Source organism: Haplochromis burtoni, unplaced genomic scaffold, assembly GCF_018398535.1.
Source record: "Haplochromis burtoni strain Fernald_Lab_line unplaced genomic scaffold, NCSU_Asbu1 Contig_76, whole genome shotgun sequence".
NCBI classification, from domain to species: Eukaryota; Metazoa; Chordata; class Actinopteri; order Cichliformes; family Cichlidae; genus Haplochromis; species Haplochromis burtoni.
In genome coordinates this window covers 95,546-119,620 of record NW_024582437.1, presented here as the reverse complement: position 1 = coordinate 119,620, position 24,075 = coordinate 95,546, and the positions used below count along the sequence as shown (strand labels likewise).

The 24,075-nt window shown below is 40.0% G+C and overlaps 1 protein-coding gene across 1 annotated transcript in view; it reads left to right on the top strand.

The window, feature by feature from the left end:
* The first annotated feature begins 6,641 nt into the window (after nucleotides 1-6,641).
* The window catches only part of eif3ea (eukaryotic translation initiation factor 3, subunit E, a), a 29,378-nt gene continuing 11,944 nt past the window's right edge, over nucleotides 6,642-24,075 (top strand). The window contains exons 1-9 of the mRNA XM_005924324.3: nucleotides 6,642-6,783; nucleotides 7,897-8,014; nucleotides 8,204-8,321; nucleotides 11,064-11,106; nucleotides 13,027-13,131; nucleotides 18,125-18,250; nucleotides 18,613-18,737; nucleotides 21,798-21,924; nucleotides 22,512-22,613. Of these exons, the coding sequence (XP_005924386.1) occupies nucleotides 6,694-6,783; nucleotides 7,897-8,014; nucleotides 8,204-8,321; nucleotides 11,064-11,106; nucleotides 13,027-13,131; nucleotides 18,125-18,250; nucleotides 18,613-18,737; nucleotides 21,798-21,924; nucleotides 22,512-22,613 (954 nt within the window). The 5' untranslated portion in view covers nucleotides 6,642-6,693. The remainder of the gene's footprint in view (nucleotides 6,784-7,896; nucleotides 8,015-8,203; nucleotides 8,322-11,063; nucleotides 11,107-13,026; nucleotides 13,132-18,124; nucleotides 18,251-18,612; nucleotides 18,738-21,797; nucleotides 21,925-22,511; nucleotides 22,614-24,075) is intronic.

Genomic DNA, 24,075 nt, shown 5'->3' with positions numbered 1-24,075 from the left:
GCTCATTGTGGATTGGAGTATTACCACATGTAGTATATTATGTATTGCTGGATTGGTTTAACATCCAATCATCCTTTCTTGCTAAATCCACATTACTGTGCATGAGATTACCTCCAGCAGACTTCAACTCAGTCTGCAGGTGATTTCTACAAACTCTTGACAGTTCCATCTATTCACTTCCAAATGAGCATGTAGCTCCGCTCCTCCTGAAATGTGTAATAATAATAATGAAAGAAGTCATATTGGAAGACTTTATATTTGAGTTTAAGCTTACATAACCCTCGGGCAGTCTTATTAAAGAGAATGTTTGATCTCTAAGAGAGCATTTGGCAGTGGCATGACAATTTTGACACCTCCGAGCCAAATATTGAAAATGTCTTCTCAGTCCAATCCAAGAATCACATCATCTTCACTCTAAGTCTCGGCAGCTGGTGGAGCTCATCCATTCCAGCAGCATTTTCTTTTCTTTTTTTGTGTGTGTGGGTAGAATTTGAAATATAAAGCACTTCTACAACTTCCCAGGGGGTATGAGTTGAGGTTTGCCAATCATGGAAGGCACGGGTATTGTTCACCAGTATTACTTTCTTTCCATGGCTGCAAGAGAATTTTTTTTGTCTAGTGCACAAATACACACGATAGCAGTTATTACAGAATTTCAAATCCACGGAAAAAAAAAAAAAATTCAAATCGCCCAAGTGCAGCACATGCCTGTAACTTTACAACATAATCTGGAGTTATCAGATTTCCCTTTTTTCTCTTTCTGGTAAGAATAATCATGGCCGCAAATTTGGAGATAGTGCCGCATTCTCTCTAATGTCATGTTTTCAAAGAAAATTACAGAGAGGAAAAGTGAAGCTGTGCATAACAAAAGGAGCAAACATGGAAACAGTGCTTGTTGAGGAAGGATTACACGGGTCAAAAACTGATCAGCTCCCTTGTGTATCCTCTGTGTTATTGCTGATGTGTTTTGAAAACAAATCAAGGTGACTTGTGCAGTTGCACAGATGTTCTGCCCGGTGCCACTGGGTGCACACTGGGAGTTTGTATCGTTTTCTGGCCCATGGGCCTGGTCGATAACCTTCATCTCGTTGCCATAGAGTGTGACGGTGCTGAAGTCAGCACTGGGCCCTGAATCAGGAGTGTGGGCTGCTGATTTATAACCTGACATGAAAACAGAGTGAGGTGATGCATATCTAAAAAGTTTACAAAAATAATCATTGAAATTCATATGAGATGCCGGAATTCAGATTCAGCTCAGGGATGCTTGGCTTTGCAACCTCCAGCACCGAGTCATTTGTCTTCAGATCTTATTGATTTATATTTTGACAGATATTAGACTGAGGCCAGTGGTGGGTGTCTTTGGCACTGTCATCTCCTCTCCCACTCTTGGATTCATTTGTTGACCAAGAAAGCTTTCAGGGAACCAAAGAGCTGAGGTTTTTCATGGAATATTTGGCCCATCTCTCCAGCGCCCTTTGAGTTTATCCCATTAAGGCCGAAAAGTATTTTCTGCAAGACAAACATGTAGAGTGATAGATAGCACGTGTGCATGCCGAAATGTGTTGCTGTTCCTGACAACATCCCAGTATTGAACCTGGATGTTACGTGTGGTCAAACCCGTCACTGCCTGCAACTGCTTCATCCTACAAAAACACACATGCTTTGATTTACAGAGGCATAAATGGTGGATGACTGTTTATATTTACTCCACATTTTATGGGCTTTGTTTAAAGTTTTGATAATCCTTTGAGCCCAGACCTCTTCATTCACTACCCCTGGTTGTGTACCATTGAGAGCTGACAGGAGAAAATCATTAGTTACTCTGTTGGGTGGGGTGACCGTGAAGCACCTTGGCTTGGAGAAGGCAAAGCTGAAGAAACATTGGCAGGACATAGTTAAGTTAGATAGCAGACCACCATGAAATATATCCACACAGAGGATCGGAATTAAATCCGAGAGACAACTATCACAGTAGGACTGGGTGCAAAAACAATTAACAAGCCTCAACCTCAGAAAAGAAATCCTTTCCATTTGTTAATAACAATGAGGGGAATGACACATTTCTAACTTTGTAATTAGTTTTTGTGACCTTTTTCCTGAAAATAAATAAATAAATTGCACTGTTTTTTAATTTTAAAACCATAAATTGAACAAAGGTGGTGGATGTAGCAAAAATGATAGAAATTAAAACTCATAAATGTAAATTCATATATTTTTTTATTTATCAGAAAGATTAATAAACACACTAAAGGTTAAAAATGATTAGATTTATTTCTTGGTAATTATTTCATGGTTCAGGCTTTATAGATTCAGGCTAATATCTGTTTGGTAAATATGAAGCTACGGCCAACTGCCTGCTAGGTTAGCTCTGGCTGATGATTGGAAAAAACAGGGAAACGCCTAGCCAACCCAGCCTCTGTGCCAAGGTAATAAAATCTTCCTACTAGAGCTGCTAAAGTCCCACCAATAAACACAACGTATCTTATTTCTTCAGTTCATACAGAGCTCAAGTGTAAAACTCTAGCTTTCATACTGGTTTGTGTTGAATTTTCCTTTTTCCTTGAGCAGTGACTTCCGCGAAGTAACTGTGGCTTGATATAATCATTTATGCCAATTACAGTCATTTTCCCCATTTGTAGTTCTCATGTTGAGCTAAATGAAACAAAGATCATTTAAACTAAGCTAAGCTAAGATAGTCAACTCTAATTCCAGCTTAATATTCAGTAGACAGCCATGACGGTGGCTCACACCTCCTGTACACCTCCAGGACACTGGGACGTGCAGCTCGGATCACAGCTGACCCTTCTCACCCTGGACACAGTCTGTTGGACCTGCTCCCCTCAGGCAGGAGGGGAGCAGTTTCTAAGAACAGTTTCTTCCCCTCTGCTGTTGGACTCATGAACAACAACCATAAAACTGTTCCCACCACAAACACATGATCCTACACTGTGTTCTCTGCATCTGTTCCATTTTTGCACTGATCATCACCTGCGTACATGTATACATCAATCTGCTTAGCACTTTTAATTTTTATTTTTATGTTTATTTAAGTGTTTGTCTTACAGCACGTTTCGCACTAAGTGCCGCAGCAATTTCCTAATGTTGTAAACATTTGTGCAATACTTTTGTTAATAGTCAACGGTGCAATAGACTCCATACTTGAAATGTGCAATTCACTTGTATTTTTATTTTTATTCCTATTTATTCTATTTATCCCCTTCGTATAGTTTATTTATCCCACCCGAGGGATTAATAAAGTTTTATCTTATCTTATCTTAAACCTGCTCAACATTTGGCAATAAAACCCTTTCTGATTGTGATTCTGATTCACATCTGATGCCTGTCTCCCTTTTTCAGCACATTTTCATCTATTGTCTTTGGTTGTCTAACTGAGGTTTACTTATCCTATGATTGATGAACATCTGATGTAGATCACACATTATAAGGTGATATTACTTGTGGACATTTGAAAAGAAATGAGTTGAACATAGCTCTGTGTTCACTGTCTTGGGCTGTTTAATGCTCACGGCTATGTATTCTGAGACTTCTGTTTGAAATTAAAAAACAATGGTTGAGGTTGTGTTCAACAGAAAAATGATAGCAACTGATCACTGTAAAAGAGAAAATCTTTTTTTTCTTTTATGCCCTATACTATGACCATTCAGAGACTCTCAGGTCTGGATGGAAGAACCAGTTTAACATATTTTTGCGAGATCGATATGTTATTAGCAAAATAACATTACTGTGGCTTTGGAGAAGAAAACTGAAACAAAGTCAAAAGAGAGGAAAGAGAATTCCCCTTCACATTTCCCAAAATACTACCTCCCAAGTACCTTTTTTTGTGAGGATTGGCTAGTTGAAGCAAAAGAAACCAATCCAACTTGGCCCTTGAATCCCTGTTTAAAATACATCATTTCTACATCATTTAACCTATCTGAGAATGCTTATTGGCTTTGTCTGCCCCAGTGAAGACTTTTTTTTCACCACTGCTTCCTAATTCAATATTGTGTAATAACAAGTATTATGGCCTGCACATAAAATGCAAGTACACAACTCACATTACACTTTAAATGGACAATATATTCCACATATTTATGTTTAATGAAGGAGCAATTACTGGGTTTTGATCATTTTGCAATAAATTAGGTTGGAAGACCATATGGAGGTTTTTTCCTTCACGGTAACTGGATGAAAATTAATAGGGCTGTGAGAAGGCACGCTTCACTTTGTGAAAAAGTGAGCCTGTTCTCGAGGCGATTAAGGTCTTCTTTGAACTCTCATGTAGACACAGAAAACCACTCTCACATGTCAGAATAATGATGCTATATTGCTTCTGTCATATACTGGTACATTACGTTTAATCGAGTACCTGACATTGAACTTATAGCAGCGTTACTATGTAAAGGAAAGCTGAAATAAAAATATTAATTCAAGATCCAAAATTACCCCTGCCCCCTTTATGACCTGTTCTCCCATCTCCTGCACTTTTTGTGTGCAGTCCCTAACATTTTGACAGGAAAAATAAAATATTTACTGGAAGCGTGGTTTCTAAAAAAAGCGTAAGGTCTATTGTTGCTAAAAGTGAAATAGACTTAAGGATTAAACAAAAGATCAGTTCAAACAGCTGAAGAACTCCTGCAAGAAAAAAAAGCGTACAAGCGGAAGTATGTAAAAATATGAATACAGCAATAAAGAAAAGAAAAGAAGCATTGCTGCCTGCTTATAGCAGCAAAATCTAGTAAAGAATATTGTAACACAGAAGGTATTTTATTGTGATCTTATAAAGCGAGCTAAGTGGCAGCCAAACTGGCCTCATATTAAATCTATGAATGAGCTAACAGTAACAAATTCCCTAATCATACTTGCCAAACAGACCGAATAATTTTCATGGATACCTTTTTTTTACTGCAACCATTTGTGAGACCAAGCAGACAACAAAAAAGATGTTTGAGGAGAGTCGAAGCTGTGTTTTCTTTTTTCTTTTTCATTTAAAGCGTGCTGCCACTGAGCGAGAGCTGGCTGTGTCAGAAGCACCCAGTAAAACAGAAACTGGCCACGGTGAGTGGTGTCTGTTTATGACTCATTTCTACCTGCAGTCAGGCGGCAGGGAGAAGTGCAAGGGGAAGAGGGAGAGACTGGCGCTAACAAGGGGAGAATTGTGTGGGGATACAAGACAGCGCCGTGTGGTTGTCAGGAAAACAAGGTAGCAGTGAAACCCATTAGAGATGGGCCATTCAGTAGCTGATATTGGCTGTTGTTGACCGGGTATGGTAGACACATGGGCACCTTTATGAGGCAGCTGCTGAAATGAAGGTGGACAAGGGATAGTTTTGATGCACAGTGAAGACATTCTAACCTTTAGGAAAAGGAAAATAATTGGAAAATGATGCGGTTGTTTTCATTAAATTTTAGACGGCAAGCAAGTGGTGGTTAATATGACTTTATTTGCCCTCAAACCGTTCTCGTCCCATAAAGAAGTCATACAGCAGAAATATTGGTGGTGTCTGGAGGAAAGCCCATGTTTTCACATTCAACAATATGTTCACATGGACCCCTCTTTATAAATGAAATGTTTCACTGTACAAACACCACAAGGAAATTATTGGAATTCTGAAAGTATTACAGGTCACAGTCATGTATCCTTCTCAGAAACCAGTGAAGGAAAGACAAAAAAAAACCTTGCTCATTTCCACACATAAGCAACAACACAGTAAAAGGGTAAAAATGTATGTAAAACTCATGTCCTTTACTCCATGACAAAGAACCATGTTGCCATGGAGTAATAAAATGAAGTACTACACTTTAAAAATCATGCACGTTTCTTGGAAATAATGTATTTGCCATTAGGGAACATAGTTGAGAACCATGACTTTACATTTGGGCATTCACCTGACTGACAGACTGAAGGACCGGCAGTATAGTGTACAAGAAGGGATGAGTAGACTATTTCCTAAGGAAGCTCAGAACTTTTAATCTGTGCAGCAAGATGTTGGAGATCTACTACCTGTCAGTAGTAGCAAGTGCCATCTACTTTCCTGTTGTTTGCTATGCATCATCATAAAGCATCAGTGCCTGAGATGCCAGCAGGATCAACAAAATGATTCACAAAGCAGGAACCATCGTTTGCCTGTATGTGGAGGTGTTTGTGTCAGTGAAGGACAACTGCTCTCCATCATGAACAATCCATCACAGCTGCTCCACTCCACACTTCTGAGGCAGCAGAGCTTCTTCTCCCTCAGACTGATTCAACCCATAAAGAACGCTTCAGCAATTTATTCCTGCCATTCTTTATTAAACTGTATAATAAGGCTTCTTCCTGTGACAGGTAAACACACCTGTCAGGAATAAGATTTGTCTTAAATTCATACATATCACTTTATTATTATTATTATTATTATTATTATTATTATTATTATTATTATTATTATAAGCTACTATTTTTATTCTTTATCCTGCTGCTGTAAAACAATACCAACAAAATTCAACAGTCTATCTATCTCTCCTCAAAATGGTATACTGGTAACATAAATTCATACTATGTACAGAATTTTACGCGAAATCATATTGGCCTTTGGAAACACTTCTAAACCCACTGCTAGATTTTTTTTCCCCTCAGTGAGGATATCGCTGATTGGTTAGTTTCTCAGCAAACAGCTGCGTCATTCTACTACTTCCCTTTCCCCCGGAGCAAACATGGCGGAGTACGACCTCACTACCAAAATTGCCCACTTTTTAGACCGACATCTCGTTTTTCCTCTGCTGGAATTCCTGTCTGTCAAAGAGGTATGAAGTAGATGAAAACTTTAACATTTCGGTACATTTTTTTTGGTGTTTTAACAAGCAGATGTCGGTGTTTAAGCTGCTGTAAAAACCCATGTACTCCACGAGCCACATTGTTTGCCGCTTTGTAAAGAAACGACATTTAACCGGAAGTGTGAAATGTAGGAACGACATTCAAAGTAAAATAAATAAATAAAGTTAAAGTTACCGTTTGAACAAAGCCTGTAAACGTCGAGGAGTTTTTAAAAAGAGAAGATCAACGTTTAGCGTAAAGATTTATGTATATGGCTGAAGAAAAACGTATAACACAAGATTTTATGAGCTATAGTGTCACACTTAAGAATTCAATTTGTTCCATATTTGAAAGACCCGAGTCGGAAGTTGTGCATTTGATTGTGATTCACTTTACACTGGTAAAACCACGCTTTTTTTTTTTTTGAAGTTTTAAATGCAAGTTTTAAGTTTAGCTAAGTGTATGAGTCCACGTTTTCTAAACTCGAAGCAGCTGGTTTTACAGAGTTGTTTGGCGGTGGTACCAGACTTGTCCTTATTCGGTTCCGTGTTATTGCCGTGTGAATGTGCCGGGCGATGAAACATACTGTAGTCCTCTTTCTCTCCGGTAAAGCTAAACCCCAAAACCTGAAAAAGCGAACAACTGGAAAAAAAATCATGCCCAGTGCTGAAATAGTCATTTAGTTTGGACGTTTTGGTTCACTTAATACAACGTTTGTGGCCAGCAGATTGATGCAGAAAGCTAATAAGACGAGCAAGTTTTTTCCCGGTCGTCTGAAACTATTTATCTACGGAAAATAGCATACTAGACGTTATTGGTTTAACTGTTGCCGCCTTTAGTTGAATCGGCTATATCCAACAAAGAGAGTGCGCTGTTACAAATACAAAATAATTGTCAGCTTTTGAAGTAAGCATCATGGCTTCTGTAGTGTTAATGTATTGCCCGACGTTATGGAGGAGATGTGCTAAATTTATTCAGTACATTGTGCTTTATAATAATTTAAAAGAAAATCAGTCTTTGTAACTTTGAATCTCAGGGTTTGAATTAATGTACAAAACACTCTGTCCTCTGTTCTGTTTCCTATTATTTGACACGTTTTTTAGATCTACAATGAGCAGGAATTACTTCGTGGGAAATTGGACCTCCTCAGTGACACAAACATGGTGGACTTTGCTATGGATGTGTACAGAAGCCTGTATGCTGAGAAGGAAATTCCCCATAGTAAGTGGTGGTGCTGCTCAGTGGCTTATCCCGGTTTCTCCAGAGCTGAAACATACACTACTCTACACACTTATTCAAAATTGATTTATCAGTAAACTTGGTTTTACAGCCATTTTTAGTACTGGTGTATTGATTGCTAGTTTATAGTGTTGCTGCATCTAATGACTTTCTTTCTCTTTCCTGTGTCAGCGCTGAAGGAGAAGAGGACAGAGGTTGTGGCCCAGCTAAAGCAGCTGCAGTCAGAGACCGAACCCATCGTGAAGATGTTTGAAGACCCTGAGACAACAAGGCAGATGCAGTCAACCAGGTAGAATCTGTTATTTCCTACTCTAAACATATCATTCAGCTGTATTTAATTAGTGTCCCAAAACAGATTTTATGCCAAACATGAGGAGTTTGTAAAATTTACTGGCTCTTGGGTTAGTAAAACCGGCACAGCAGCATAGCTAATGGATTTTATGAAGTCCAAGGAGCTGCACATTGAACAAAAAATGTACTTAGCCTTCTCAGGAAGACATAAGTTAAAAAAAAAAGGCAGATGGATAATGTTATGATTAACTTTATCGGGACTGTTTTGTGGTATTTCAATTAAAACAGTCATATCCAGCTTTATCTGTTCATTTGTTTCTTGGCAAGAGTGTGTAGAGTTTATCAAGATCATTTTCTAGTTTAATGTCTTTCTGGTTTGTGCTTTGGCTGCACTTATTTATTTAAGCCACATACTTGTAGAAACTGTTGTGTGAGATTCAAAGCCTGATAGTGGCAACAGTGTATTAGCGCTTGTCTTTTTATTGTTCGTTTGCTGTCAGCACAAAGTGAGGAAGAAAGTTTCTGTCTTATGTTTTACATCAATCTTTTCTTGGTTTATAAAACAATAGGAAACTCACCGGGGGTTAGTTGTCTTTAATTAAAAATGACAGTTTTATCCCACGATTCTGGACTAAATTCTGCTTAATGCAGTTGCTTGTTTTTAACGTTATGCCTCATATATAGGATCACCTGGTGCTGGAAATAAAGGGTTAAATGGTTTAACAGAAGATTCACATCAAACAGTTTCCCCAAGTGTGTTAGATTAAAACTCTCATCCTATAGTTTGTATTGAAGTTACCACTTACCAGGCTTTTTTTTTTTTTTTAGACTTCTTCTGAAGCCATAATCCAAACTCAGCTGTCATAGTAAATCATGTTTTACCATATCTATAAACAATCTGTCATTATTGGATACACTCTGTGGAATATAATCACCATTAGGATGACCAGTGATTTATGTTCTCATTTGTTTGGAGTTGTTAAAGCACTGAAAACCACTTTGGGGTTTTTGAGTAGACAAGCTACTGATTGCTTGGTGGGGGGTTTTGTGTGTGTGTGCTAACATCTCCTGATGGGTGCAAAGCGACAGATTGGATCTTTTACATCATCAGTTTGTTAAACACTGTTAAACAGCCTAGGGTTTCAATGATTAAACACTGGAGTGCCATGAAGTTGTAATGTTGTCAGTTTTACTCTTGATACTGGAGAAATAAATAAGACACATTTCCTGTTTAACTTTACTACATTAAATTTATCTCAAATTTTATCTCACCAATTTCTTTTCTAATTCACGTTAAGATTAAGACGGTTGTCTATGATGCATTTTCCATGTTCCCAATCCAGAAGAGAGATCTCTCTTTTGGAGCTTCTGTGTGAAGGGCAGGAGCAGCAGCACCGCCATCCAACAGACACACACAGCCTGCTCTTAGTGAGGATTGGGAAAGCTGTGGTTACACTTGAGTATAGTCACACTTGTTGCCACATATGCAACAAGTCTTTTGCATGTAAGACCACAAACATGAGCAATATGTGGAAAAATCTAGTAAGATCACATCACACGTAGTAGGAGAAATGGATCTGTCTATCCCCCCCACGTGGGTTGCATATAGAACCGACATACTTAATTAAGTAAATGATACAAGCATGGGTTATTAGTGTATAAAAGCAACCATCAGTCAGCTGTGGATGTGCTTTTAAATGCAATCTGAGCTGCTGTTCAGATGTCTACTTGTCAACACAGACTGTTTTGTTAGTGTGAAGTAGCCCACTGGACAGGGAGTAGGAGGATGTCTGCCTGGTACATGGTAATTATATAACTCTAATCACCAGCAAATTGAAATTGTTACTTTGCCTCTGTCCTCAACTCAGGTGTACTGTGTTTTCTATTTTATTTATGCCGCACCAATTGACAGCAACAACAGTCTTTTCAAGAACCCTACAAGAAAACTGCTTGTCAGGAAATAAAGGTTAATAGAGGGTTAACTGGATCCCCACTGATGATATAACTGTCCTCAGCCTGATCAGCCCTAGCTACTGGCCAGTCGTCTTACCTGAGTAAATCTTTTCTGGCCTCAGGATATTTCTTATGTGGAACCTTATTAAGAAACTGTGGCAAGAACTGCACATGCTAGTGAGTGTGTTAAGTGATCGCAATATGTGTTACTAGCGTGGACAGCGGGCTGAAATTTCACAGTAGAGGGTGGATATAAAGGATCTTTAGCTTCAGAGCCTAAATCATCTTCATTTAACAAACATCACACTTGTGCCAGTAAATGCACACTCATTCATTCCCACTGTGAAAGCGAACTCAACCCAGGCACACACATAGTTTCTATGTGGTGTTCACATAAATAGATTTTAGGTCACAGGCAAAGTTGTAAAATGCATTCAGGAGAGAACAGTTAAGGGAAGCCAGTGCATTCCTTTATTTTGACAAACCCATAGAGACACAGAGGCTGTGATGAAAAATCAGTATTCACTTTATTCACCAGACATCATTTGTTTGACATGGCTAACATAGATTTATGTTGGCCAAACCAAATGTAATAAACAGCCTATCACACCATTTTAAAAGTGAAATGGTCTTCATTTATGTATGGTTCTTGATTTGGCCCAAAAGTGGAAAAATATACCTGAATGATGGTCTAAATGCCAGTTCCTTAGCCAAACGGCAACTCAAGTTAAATGGTCTCTAACTAAAGGAACTGTCTTGCTTTCTTCTTTTTGTTTCTGTCTTCCAGAGATGGACGAATGCTCTTTGACTATTTGGCAGAGAAACATAACGTAAGTTGGCCGGATTTGCTGACATCTCACTTCTTCGCTGCATTTCCCATGGCTCTTGTGTGAACTCATGGTTGTTTTAGGGGCAAAGCGGGAGGGACAGGCCGAGCAGGGAAATGCAAAATTACTTCCCAAAACCCTTAACTCATTTTCGGGGTTTGTATGGCTTGCACAAATTCTGTGGACATTTACATTCTGTGGTGAATTGTTAAGAATAAACGGAGTAGCTCGGGACTCGTGGATAGAGCCGCAAGAATGCCGGAGGTTCTATATTTACCGTGATGTTTGGCTTCTTACCCTCCCCTCCATCGGTCCCCTCCTACTCCGGTATCCCGCTGACCTGCGTGCTGTCCTCAGTGTACCTCGACACAGCCCGAGCTCAGAGCCCCTCAGTATGCACTGGGAAAGACTTGGGCGGCGAAAGGCACTCGCTGCCTGTCACGGTTGTTCTGAATCTTCTTGAATGGCTTGACGTTAGCTCACGCTGCTCTGAAATACTAGACAGGAAGGACCTTTAAATATAGGAAGACATGTAGGCTTGAAATGATAGCCCCATATATAATATATAGTTCATATAACCACATCTTGGAAGGCGTTTTGTTTTGGTTTGTTTTGCTTTTTTAAATTTAAATATTCCCTTCCTTTTCATTGGGGAAAAAAAATGACTTAGCAGTGTGCCACCACAGCAGGGAATTATTCAGATGCAACAAATAAATATGGAATATTGTCATATTTGTGATTTAATTTGTAGGTCATTTGTGTTTCTCTGGAGTTTTTGTTATGACTGGTGTTAAACTTTTGTGTTTATTTTACTTTTAACAAAACAAAATCAGAATTTTATCCATAATGTGTTAATATATATATATATATATATTGTATTTCAGCTGATTACATTCTGATGATACCAGCTCATGTTATTGACTTTTTATTTAATGCAATGATGGTTTAAAACTTGACATTGCTATTTTGTTCCTGATCGTAAGCTCACATCATGATTCTAATAGCATGAAATGCGGCCATTTTTTAAAACCTGAGATACATGGAAGTTGTCTTTGAGCACATTCCTGTGACACACTGCTTGTGGCAGTAGTGAAACTGGGGCCTCGCCTACGGTCTCTCCTAACTTGTTTCATTTTAACCCAAGCCACAATGTTTTCTCAGTTGAACCAAACAACTAGAGAAAGTAAAAGAGAACAAGTGGTGAAAATGCTAACGAGTGAGTGAAACAGGACACCATCACCACATCACCTGTTTACTTATATGATCAAAAGCTTTATAAACATAATTTACAACTGTATAATGCCTGTACAAATAATGTTCTGTAAAGAATTATCAGCAGCACGGTGGCACGGTGGTTAGCACTGTTGCCGCACAGCAAGAAGGTCCTCAGTTCAATTCCACCACCAGGCTGGGGTCTTTCTGTGTGGAGTTTGCATGTTCTCCCCGTGTTTGCGTGGGTTCTCTCCGGGTACTCCGGCTTCCTCCCACCGTCCAAAGACATGCAGCTTGTGGGGATAGGTTAATTGGATAATCCAAATTGTCACTAGGTGTGAATGTGCGAATGAATGTGAGTGCGAATGGTTGTCTGTCCCTGTGTGTTGGCCCTGCGACAGACTGGCGAACTGTCCAGGGTGTACCCTGCCTCTCGCCCTATGACAGCTGGGATAGGCTCCAGCACCCCCCGCGACCCTGAAAAGGATAAGCGGAAGCGAATGGATGGATGGAAAGAATTACCATATAATTTTGATAATCGGTCAACATTTCAATGATTTCATCTTTTTTTTTACAGTAGAAAAGGTCTCAATACATACCAATGTCCCCTTTAGAAATGGTATTTATAAAGTTTTAGTCTTACCATTTCACGTTGTCAGCAATTCACATTGTCTCTGTAACATTTGTGTTTATGCTGCATTTCTCTTGCAGTTTCGTCAGGAGTATTTAGACACCCTGTACAGGTATGCCAAGTTCCAGTACGAGTGTGGAAACTACTCTGGTGCTGCAGAGTACCTCTACTTCTTCCGTGTCTTGGTAAGCTTTCAGCTTTGGTCGCACACATTCAACACATTTACAATCTATTGAACATGAATGGTGGCATTTGCTGATAACCGGTACCCCTTCACTTAACAGAGTGCCAGTACTATTTTTCTATCCTCATTTATATACTAGCTCAAGGCGTTCGTCTGATATATTAAAATTGAACGTCACATTAGGTTTGCCAGATAGCTTTAATTCCTCCATATGCCAGTGCTTGCATAGCAGAGGAAAAGAACACTTAGAAGTAATTGAATGTGAAAAGCTTACGTCATTGCCTGTTCAATTCCCTGCACGTCTTCTGTATTAGGAGGAGACTGCTGCTCTAGGACTTGAGTAGGATCTTTTACTGGGCCAAGTGATCAGTGGCGGACTGCATAATCTGTCTGTAGTCTTCTCACGGGGCGGGACTCAGTAGACAGCTTATTGATTTGAGTGCTGTGGCCAGAGAGTCGCTAGTCACGACTTCTGAGCTTATGTACTTAGTTATGCAAGGCATCTCCCAGTTACCATTAAGAGGGTTTCATGCAATTTGCAAGGTGTTTCTAAGAGGGTGTGTGATTATCATGGGGGATGAAAATTAACTGTACGTAATTAATAGCTGTCTTCATCATACAGCTATCTTTCTATTTTGAATTTGGAGTGATGAGCTGGAGGACAAAGCCAAAGTTTTATTAAGTAGTTATCAAGATGTTTCAAAGTCCAGTGATTGTCTCGCAGAGAAAGATAATTACTGTTCACCGAGACCACTGCCAGTATTCAGTTTATGCACATGCACGAGTATTCAGTTTATGCACATGCACGCTCTCTATGTTCTCTATAATGGAGCCTGACTGACATATTTGTGAGGCTGATGTACTGGCTGATATTAGCTGTTTTTCCAATGTAGTGGTATCAGTATTTAAAACCGCTAATAAATGAAAATTAAAAAGGTAAAAAAGAGACGAGAAACACCCTTCAACCATATTATGAATTTTGATGATGCTTATTTTGTCCAGCGAAAGGAATTTTGCATCTTCCCTGTTGGCAACACAACACACGTTTGGAACGCCAGAAACACAAACAGTTGATCTTAGCTGAGTTGGGCAGAGCATAAATGAGTAATCCACTGGATGTTCTGACAATTAAAATAAAAAGGCGGGGGGTAAACGGCAATGTCATGTTATCTTATTAAGGAATTATAACTACACCCAATAAATGCCTGGGAAATCTGATTATGTTTAATTTGTCTGAAAGAAAAAATATCCGTAAACATTTTTTTTAAATGCCCAGGAGGATATATTAGTATCACTCTTGTTTCTTTAAAAAAAAAAAAAGAAAAAGAAAGCAACCTCATATTGGGTGGCCTCTACTTTACAAACACAAAGACATATTGTGTATAGAATCAGAAAATGAGAGTGGACTCACCTGGATGCATTAAAAAAATCACAATTGCCAAGTTTTGGTAAGTGCAATGATCAGTGATCGTGGTGTTTTTGTGACACGTAGGGGACTCTCCAAGCTTGTACAATTTGTTGACTAAAGTCATTTGGAATAAATCAAAATGCCCTGCAGAAATTAAACTCTATTGTTACTCCTTGTGTGTGATCTTAGATCAAGTGTTTGTGAGTTAAACTTGGAGCTGAATGTCCTATAATGAGCGATGGAAGCAGCCTGCATAGTTGGTGGTTTCAAAGTGTCACTCACTTGTCCTCTAGCTTTGTTGTTCTTTTGTTTCAGCATTTAGCTGTGTGGTAAAGCAAGGACTTGTGCTAAAGCAGGCCAGGCAGAATAATATCAACATTTTGTCTGTTTATTAGAGTGAAAAATATTAAGACCATTTTTGGTTGTTTCTGTCCTCATTAGCATTTGATACGGCACTGCATCCTGTCTTTTGGATGTCAGTGACTCTGCCTAGTCATTAGGGCTGCCACAAGCGATTATTTTGATGGTCGATAGGTTGGGCCATGAAGCATACACCCGACCCATCCCCAATCTGGGGAAATGAAGGCCGCATTTGTCGGAGTCTTGGAATTTGGACAGTCTTCGTTGTGTCGCTGTAATGTAATTGGCCTACAAATGCAGGCACAGGAAGATGCGCTTCCTGAATTTGGACACAGCTACAATACCAGACACGGCTTCTTCTTCTTCGGGGTTTAACGGCAGCTGGCATCCTTGTACATGCAGTGCTGCCATCTTCTGTTTCAGTCCGTTATTACACTCTTAAATCCTACTACTTATTCCTGCGTCTTTTGGGATCTTGGCTTCAAAGCTTCAAATGACGCGTCGACTATTACATTCGTCGACGTAATCGTGACTAGTCAACGTAATCATGGCAGTCCTACTAGTCATGCACATCTCTGTTCCCCTCCTGAAAATCTTGGCAACGATTGACCTTCTTCCCTACAAACAACTCTTTTAGCCCAAAGCAGTTGGGTATTTTACTGATGTGCTCAGATCTGTTAAGGGAAGAGACAAATCAATAGCGTGTAAGAAAAGTCTTCAAAAGCTTGCAAGGCGTATGACCCACTATCCCAACAACAGTTGTTTATGGCGTTGCAACTCAGTCTAAATAAACCAAAATTGCTCTAATTGAGGTATGCTGTTCAAAGTCCAGCAGAGTCCCTTTTTTTTTTTTTAACCCTCAAATTGTTAGTTTCCTCATTTCCAGCCTCTGTAACTGGATATCTGTTGCTTACTTTTGACAATGCGAGAGGCTTTTTAGAAAGGGGAATAGGTAGAAATGGGTTTCATTAGTGAGACTCTGTGCACTACTCCCTCTCCTCCTCCTGTCTTTTTTTTGTGTTTTTGTGGACCTCCCATCCTCACAGGCCCCTTGTCTGCCCCCCCCCTTCCGTATGGGAGAGGTGAGGTTCCATAAAGTCATTTAACGTGGGAAACCCAGTCAATTAAACGAAAGAAGCCAGCCTTGCAAAATCCATGCCTCAGGTCTTGTTACAGTGTGGCCTAGCCCGAAAAGAGCAACTTATTCATATCATCACTTAATGCAGGGATTGAATGTTAAGAATAAAGATTGAGTATCCCGACGGATCCCCAGCACAGTAAATTTATTGTTGCTGGTCAGTCAGCGAAAATGTGCCCATTTCACAAACCAATGGAAACTTAAGGTAACTGCTGGAAAAACCCAGGTATTGAAACTTTTCTAGCGTGGCGACTAGTGAAAAGCCAGACTGTGTGTGTGTGTAGAAAGCTGCCATAATGACCTGGAGGTCAGCCAAACGTAGCAGGCAGGGACTTCCAAGAGAGAAAAAATAGCAAACAAAACAAAACACTAGAACAGATGAAACGCTGACCTTTATATCGGTAGCATAGCCAGTTTCTTCTCAGAGCTACAATGCTGATCTTTCTTGTGACTTCTGCAAACCCCCCTTCAAAAAAATCATTCATTATAGACCAGAGACGTGCTCTGTGATCAAAGAGCGCTGCTCCGACTGGTTGGATGCACACAGCATCTTACTGTTTTCTCCTTTGGGGGAATACCACAAGAGATTTTCCAAATATTTTCCCTTTACCTGCCATCATCTCATATTATAACAGCTTGATGAAATGTTATCAGACTGTAGCTGTTTTTTGCTAAGCAAGAAATCCCTTTATAGCCAAATAATCACCAATTTCAGTTTCAGCGGAAACCTGTTCTCTTATTTTTCCTTTTTTTTTTTTTTTTTTTTTTTGTTTGAAGCGTTTCCTGCGTGTGTGCATCTGTCGTGTCTCACAGTCTACTACAGCAGCTGTCCGATGTTGTACAGGGGCGTTTGGTTAGCATCTAGGTTTCTCTGGACGCTCCACAGACACCCACCCCGACTTCCTGCTTGACTCATGTCAATGCGTCTGGTGTTTGGTGTTATCGTGGACTACTGTGGCGCACAGTTTCCCATGAGCCCTAGGGTGTAGTCCAGTGGTCCACTACAGAGTGATTGCATCGCAGAGGTTCAGAGGCATTCTCAACCTGCGTTTCATTACAGGATTCTTTTCTTTCTTTCTGTTTTTTTGTTTGTTTGTTTTAGCTGGGTTCTGGGAATCAGAAACTGTAGCCTGCAACACGTTTGAGAGTAATTATCCTCTCAAAGATGTGTCTTGTTAGCCTTGGTTCATATTTCAGCCTAATTACCTTGTGATTAAGACGGAGTTCTCCAGATTTATTGAAGGTGATGGGTGGCACTTTTCATTTCTTGTTTAAAGAGCAGCAATATTTGCAAGAAATACTAACAACTCCAATTTTCTTGGATATTTTGAAGTTGGATCATTTAAATATTAATGAAGACTTATTTGATCACTCCTGTGCCACTCTGTTGCACAGACTTGGGCAGTGCGATCTTGATTCAGCAACATCCTAACTACACAGCCATGCTAGCAAATAAAAAGTCATGACCTATGTGCCACATTCATTTAGAACAGTCTCCGATTTGTGGCCTAATTTTATCAATCTATGAGATATAATCTTTGGATTAGTTCTGATAGCAAACAAGTCAAAAGTATCCCCTTGCAATAAATACAATTCGAATTTTAAACAATGTTTCATCTTGCTGAAGCGTTTTTAAACCTGAGGACCTTATTGGCATTACCCAGTCAAATGAACTCTCCAACCAAATGCTATAATTCTGTAGGACTGTTCAGGAAATTTCAGTGACACATTCTTCAAATATGTCCTTAATGTGGCAATTTACCCAAAAGTGCTTTGAATTAAAGTCTTTCATAATTCATTTCTCTTGTCTGTCAAGCTCCATTCCCCTGCCATGACATAATTTAATTGGTTTGAAGGGTATAAATGAGAAAAGTTACTGTATCATACAACACTGCTACTGAAGCCAAGCAAATGGTGACAAGCCCTGGCTTGCTGCGTATGGATGCAGATGTTGCCGCTTGGTCTGCCAGCCTGTATGAGAACAACCTTAATTAGTATTTGGTCTGTCAAGTAATGTGGAAAAACACTTGTTTTGCAGGTGGGACTGTGTCATCAGTTTAACAAATGTATCATGTTGTCCGTTTCAAGGTCCCATCTACAGACAGGAATGCCCTGAACTCGCTGTGGGGCAAACTGGCCTCTGAGATCCTGATGCAGAACTGGGAGGCAGCCATGGAGGATCTCACCCGCCTGAGAGAGACTATCGATAACAACGTAAATGCCCCACTTCTCAGAATTTGATACCACATTTAGATTCCCTTACATAGACTCCCGTATTGACATTTCACTTGCAGTACAGCTCTGCTGTGGCGTTTTATTTCTTGCCACACACACTCATCTGACTGCTTAAGAACTTGGATTTGTGTTAAGTCATTATCGGTGTTTCTTTGGAAGCCGAGGTGATTTCTTTGTTTTGAAGATGAGAAGAGCATTAATATAACTGTCTTGAAACATATTTGTGACATAAAATGACTTTCTTTTTTTTTTCTTTGCCTTTTGGTGGCCTCTTTTGGACCTTCTTTCGTGTCTGTCTTCATGCTCGACTGGGTTTCTGCCTTGGCCTTGGCTGTGTCCAGACCGTCAGCTCCCCTCTCCAGTCTCTTCAGCAAAGGACGTGGCTCATTCACTGGTCTTTGTTTGTCTTCTTCAACCACCCCAAGGGCAGGGACAATATCATTGAGCTCTTTCTGTATCAGCCACAGTAAGTACCATTTTTATTATATTTTTTTTCAGTCTTTTGACTTCAATCATTCTTTTAGAGAGGAATTTGAAAACTGTTGAAACAATCCCAGGAAGTAGTTGAAAAGATCAGATACATTTCCCCTGAACAATGTCTAAAAGAAGAAAGGCACAGTTTTGCAGTGTGGTTGAGACTCGGCCCTGTTGGCTGTTTAAACTACACTCAGAATGGCATTTTGTGGTTTAGCATTACAAATGCAAATGAAAATGAGATAATGTCTCGAAATTTTTTTATTTATTTTTTTTGCATTTTGAGAATGGCCGTGACTAAAAAAAAAATGATATGCTGTGGTTACAGTGTTATATTTTGACCCTCTAACGTGTTATCTGACTTGTATATATCAAAATGCTTCATAAAACATTTTACACGCTGAACTTGATTTAGAGGGAAACTGTTTTCTGTCATGACACGTTTTTTTTGGTGGTGGGCTTCCTCATGAAACACTGCTGGTTTTTTCAAAGTGGTTTCTGAAGTGTGTTTTCGTGTGGTCTGTTTACTCTCCAAGTCGAGAACCAGGCCATATGTATCGCAGATCGGAAACTTTATACACTGTGTTAAAATTTGCACACCACCTATTTTGATGTCTTAGCTCCCTCCCCTGTTCTGATTGCAGGCTTGTATAATTGTACAGATGATTGGGCTCCACAGACAGTATGACAGGCGACCACAACACAGCACACTCAAATGTCTGGTTCCCTGAATTTTACTCAGTTTTTAATTTTATTGTGGATGATTAAGGAGGCCTGCCCAATAATTACTCATGAAAAGCTCACCCAGCCATCTGTTTGGACAAACTGAGGTAGATTTGTGTGCTTTGCAGTTTCACAGTCTTGAAACCTCATGTTTTCCCCGCTGAGGCTTGGCTTGGCTCTTGTTTCCCATCTCTTGACCAGTACTTCCTTTGGCTGAAGTTGGTGACCAGTGGTTGGCCTTCAGCTCCACATTTGACCTCCCTTACCCCTGCAGTCAGCAAATGTTGGTCCAAAGCCTTGTTTGTGTACTATTGACAGACCTCAGGGGAAATAATATCCAGTAACAAAGTATAAGACTGGTGCAAAATGGTCAAACACTACTGCAGTAGTACACCCTGTGTTACTTGATTGTTGAAATCCCTCCTTGGGATGTTTGACATGACTTTCTTTTTCCTACAAGCTGTAAAACGGGACCTGTTCCTGTGTTCTCACACAGACTCCTTAAATAGAGGAAACCTGAACTCATAGTTGATTTCTTGGCTGCATGCCTCAGTAGCATCTTCAGTAAACCAGTGCAGTGATGCTTGTTGCCTGAAAACTACAAAAAAAACAAGTCTCCTAAGTGGGTTAGAGTGAATGCACCAAGAAGGCTATGGTACAGTGATTCATGCAAGATTGCTTGTTATTGGAGCCCCCAGGAGAATGAGTAGGTGTAAGTTAATCAGGAACACAGCAGGGAGCGTTGTGGGTTTTTTTGGGGTTTTTTTTCTCCCCCCTTCTTCTTCACGGGAGTCAAGCAACTACAAAGCAAGAAAGGGAGCTCTCCTAAAACCAGGCCAACAGTGGCTTTTTAAAGGTAGCCCACTGCCATTTTTAGACTGAACTTCACAAATGCCACAGGTTCCCCTGTCCCTTTAATTGATTTTGATAATTAAGCCTGGTTTAGAACCGCTTCTCTGAGTAACATGTGCTCCTTTGGCCTTAGCTATGGAGAACTGAAGGAACCTACCTGGGCTAAACAATTAGGTGAATTCAGTTGGCTAAGGACCGTGGCTTTCAAAAGTCTGCTAACCGTTTACAAAAAAAATTAAACTGCACACTAAAGGATTGCAAACCCTCTTAAAGTCATGATAAGGGCATTTTAATACTGGGTATTACAAAACTGTCAGAACACACAGTGAATTGCAACTTGGTGCATATTTTCTTGGATAGCCACAGACTGGGCAGAGTACACGATGACTCCAGTCCACTGTCAAAACTATTTATAAAGAGCATGCAAGCAGATCAGAACTCAGCCATGGAGTAATGAAAGAAGGTAAATCACAATTTACTTTTACACCATGTGAACAGCAAAGAGCTTGCTGGTCCTTAACCTGAGGCAGTGACAGCAGCACAATGCACTATGGAAAGCTGACAAGCTGGCAGAAGTAGTGTGATGCTTGGAGTAATGTTTTGGTGGGAAACCTTGCGTCCTGGAACTCATGTTAAGATTACTTTGACACATACCACCTACCTAAACATTGCTGAAGATGTTCACCCCTTCATGGCAGTGGTATTCACTGGTGGAAATGGCCTCTTCCAGCAGGATATTACATTCTGCCACAAAGATTTTTCAACAATGGTTTTGGGAATATGACCATGTTGTCTTGGCATCCAAATTTCCCAGATCTCAATCTGTTTGAACATGTGTGGGTTGTGTTGTTAAAAACAAGTCCACGTAGTTTCAACATTGCAACTCAAATTACTTAAAGGACCTGATGCTACCCCCCCCCCCCCCCCAATAACTCCCTCAATACCACAAAGTGCTATCAGAAAGAAGTGTAGTTAAATGTCCATGTCTCTAATTTGGATTTGTTTTGATGTCACAAATACTAGGCAGGTGGTTTTAATATTGCGTCCAGTTGTTGTGTGTGCAGCATGTTTTTGCAGAAACCGTATCTCCACAGTTGGTGTGGGATTATAATGAGCCTGAAACAGTGTTGTCTCTCTCGTGTTCAGCCTTTAGCAAGTTGACCTGTGCTTGGAGCATCAGTCCCTCTTGGATTGAGTTTCAGCTACTGGGCAGGTCCCTGCTCACTGATCTGTATCTTCTTGCCAGAATCCCCCCCCTAAGATGCTAATGAAAGAAATGGCTAAAACTTGAACCCAGGCCGACCCAATGAAGGTCCCGTTAGGACATTTATCTGTTTAGCTGAAAAGGATTTTCTCTGTTGAAAATGCCAGGAGCCTGATAAGAATCCCAAAATGTTATATTATGTGTCCTTGTAAAGATCACATCTATGCTTACGTTGGTCTTATAAGTGATTGCTTTCATCCTACCTCACTCCAGATACCTCAATGCTATCCAGACTATGTGCCCCCACATCTTGCGTTACCTAACTACAGCGGTCATTACAAACAAGGATGTCCGTAAACGTCGGCAAGTTCTGAAGGATTTGGTGAAGGTCATACAACAGGTAAAAAAACACACAAAAAAATCTGTCACAGGGTGCACAGTTATTAGGTCATTACTTATTGGCCATACTGGCTTTGAAGGGTGGGTAACTGATCATGTAATCCAATAGCATTGCTAACACTTCACTTTAAGCACAAAATATATTATAGTTTGAGTCAAGCAAGAGAAGCCTTGAACCCCTGATGAATGGCAGTAAACTGATTAACTGTTGTGTGCCCATGCCTTATCTACCAATGACAGTAGCTGGTTCAGAGATCTAAGCACTGTTTTGATTGGCTGTTGGTAATGAATAAAAGATGTCCTCAGTACTGTCTGCTTTATAGCCTTATGTGAGTTAAGAAATTTAGAGCCCTTTAGAGTTCAGAGCATGGTTTCATTTATTTAGCAATTTTGTCCAGCAGGTGGTGGTTCTGACTACATTGTAAAACGCTTGAACTTCATATACAGATAGTGATTCACGCTTGCTATATTTGTCGTATTTATTTCTAAGTAAACTGTATAAACTACTTGCACCTTACTGTCGATGAGCCCTAACTTTCTAACTTAGACACACAAATATGTTTGTACCTGTGATTTTTATGTTCTCAGGAATCTTACACCTACAAAGATCCGATTACAGAGTTTGTGGAGTGCCTGTACGTGAACTTTGACTTTGACAGTGCTCAGAAGAAGCTCAGGGAATGTGAATCGGTGAGTACCCACTTCAGTCATCTCACCAACAGTAAATTCGTCATTTTGCTCCCAAATGGAGAAGAAATGTTGTTTTGGTTTTTTTGTTCATCTGCGTGACAATATGGGGGTCTTCTGAGGACGTCTGATTTGTGGGTCAGACCCCTGAACTTTCACACAGAGCATCATAGTATTAATGGTTAGTAATCGTGTCATCTGTGTGTGACCTTCTGCACGTTCACACAGCGATTCTTTTCGCCACAGTTCTGCGTGGGTCCAGTGAGGCAGAGCAGTGATAGGCTGGACCTTGTATCTCACTGTCTGATATGTAGAGGTCTCCTTGGACACTGTATGACTCAGGCTTCAGTCAGATTATGCTATGTCCTGTAATTGACCCATCAGCCTAGTCGTTAACAATAAAAGCTTTATAAGCACAAGTCTCCGCAGAGGCGTGCAGACACTCGGTTTAAGAGGGAAATCTGTCATAACACCACTGTTCAGAGCATTTATTTCAATTTCGGTTTGCAATGATGAAATGTAACTTAATATGAAATATGAGTAGCTTACAGTAAAAGTCTTCTTTGTGTGTTGACTACAAAGCTTAACACACTGAACAGCATGATGATTTGAGAACTTGTCCTTGAACAAGATAAGATTTACAGCTCACTTTGCGGAAGAAACCCGCAAAGACATGATGCAAAATAAAAATAACATTCTGCCCTCTTTTTCCCAAAACCTATTCAAGGTCTGTGTTCAGTCTTTTCTAGAGAATAGTGCTAATTTAGTCCATTTTCTCCTTCATGTCATACACTCAATTTCAATAATTTGCAGTAGAAACACACACAACTTGGTCCAGAGTTAAAAGTAATCGTATAGCTTATTGTTCATCTTTTTATATTACTGACTATATACAAAAGACTGGCTACAGCTGCCTTTGCTGGGACACGTGTCATGCAAAGAGGTCACACCAATGTCTGGGCTGGTGGAGTAACAGAAAAGTTAAAAAAAATAAATAAATCACCCCTGTTTTTGTTTTCTGTTTTGTTTTTATTTTTTACAGGGGGAAACCATCTATAGAGGCCAGCACCAGATTGTAAACATGCGTTCTAACGCTTTAAAATTGATCGTTTTAACATGAAATTCTCTTTCGGGCACTTTCGCATTGTTTACATTTTTTAGCTCTGGAGGTTGCTGCTTAGTGTGAGACGAGCAGAACAGGAGCCCACTCTTAAAAAACGGCCCCACTCTACCACTAGAGATTTAAAAATGCCACAGGTAGAGCTGGGCGATAGAACGATAACGATATGTATCGCGATATAACTTTTACTCGATAGAGAAATTAAGCTATCGCGATAGACCTCGCCGCTCTTGTCCTCCAAAAAAAATAAAAAAGAAAAAAAATAAAGGTCAGCCAATCCAAATTAAGTAGCGCAGAGCCGAACCAATCACAGCCGCAGCGTCACGTCGCGTGACTTGTTACGTA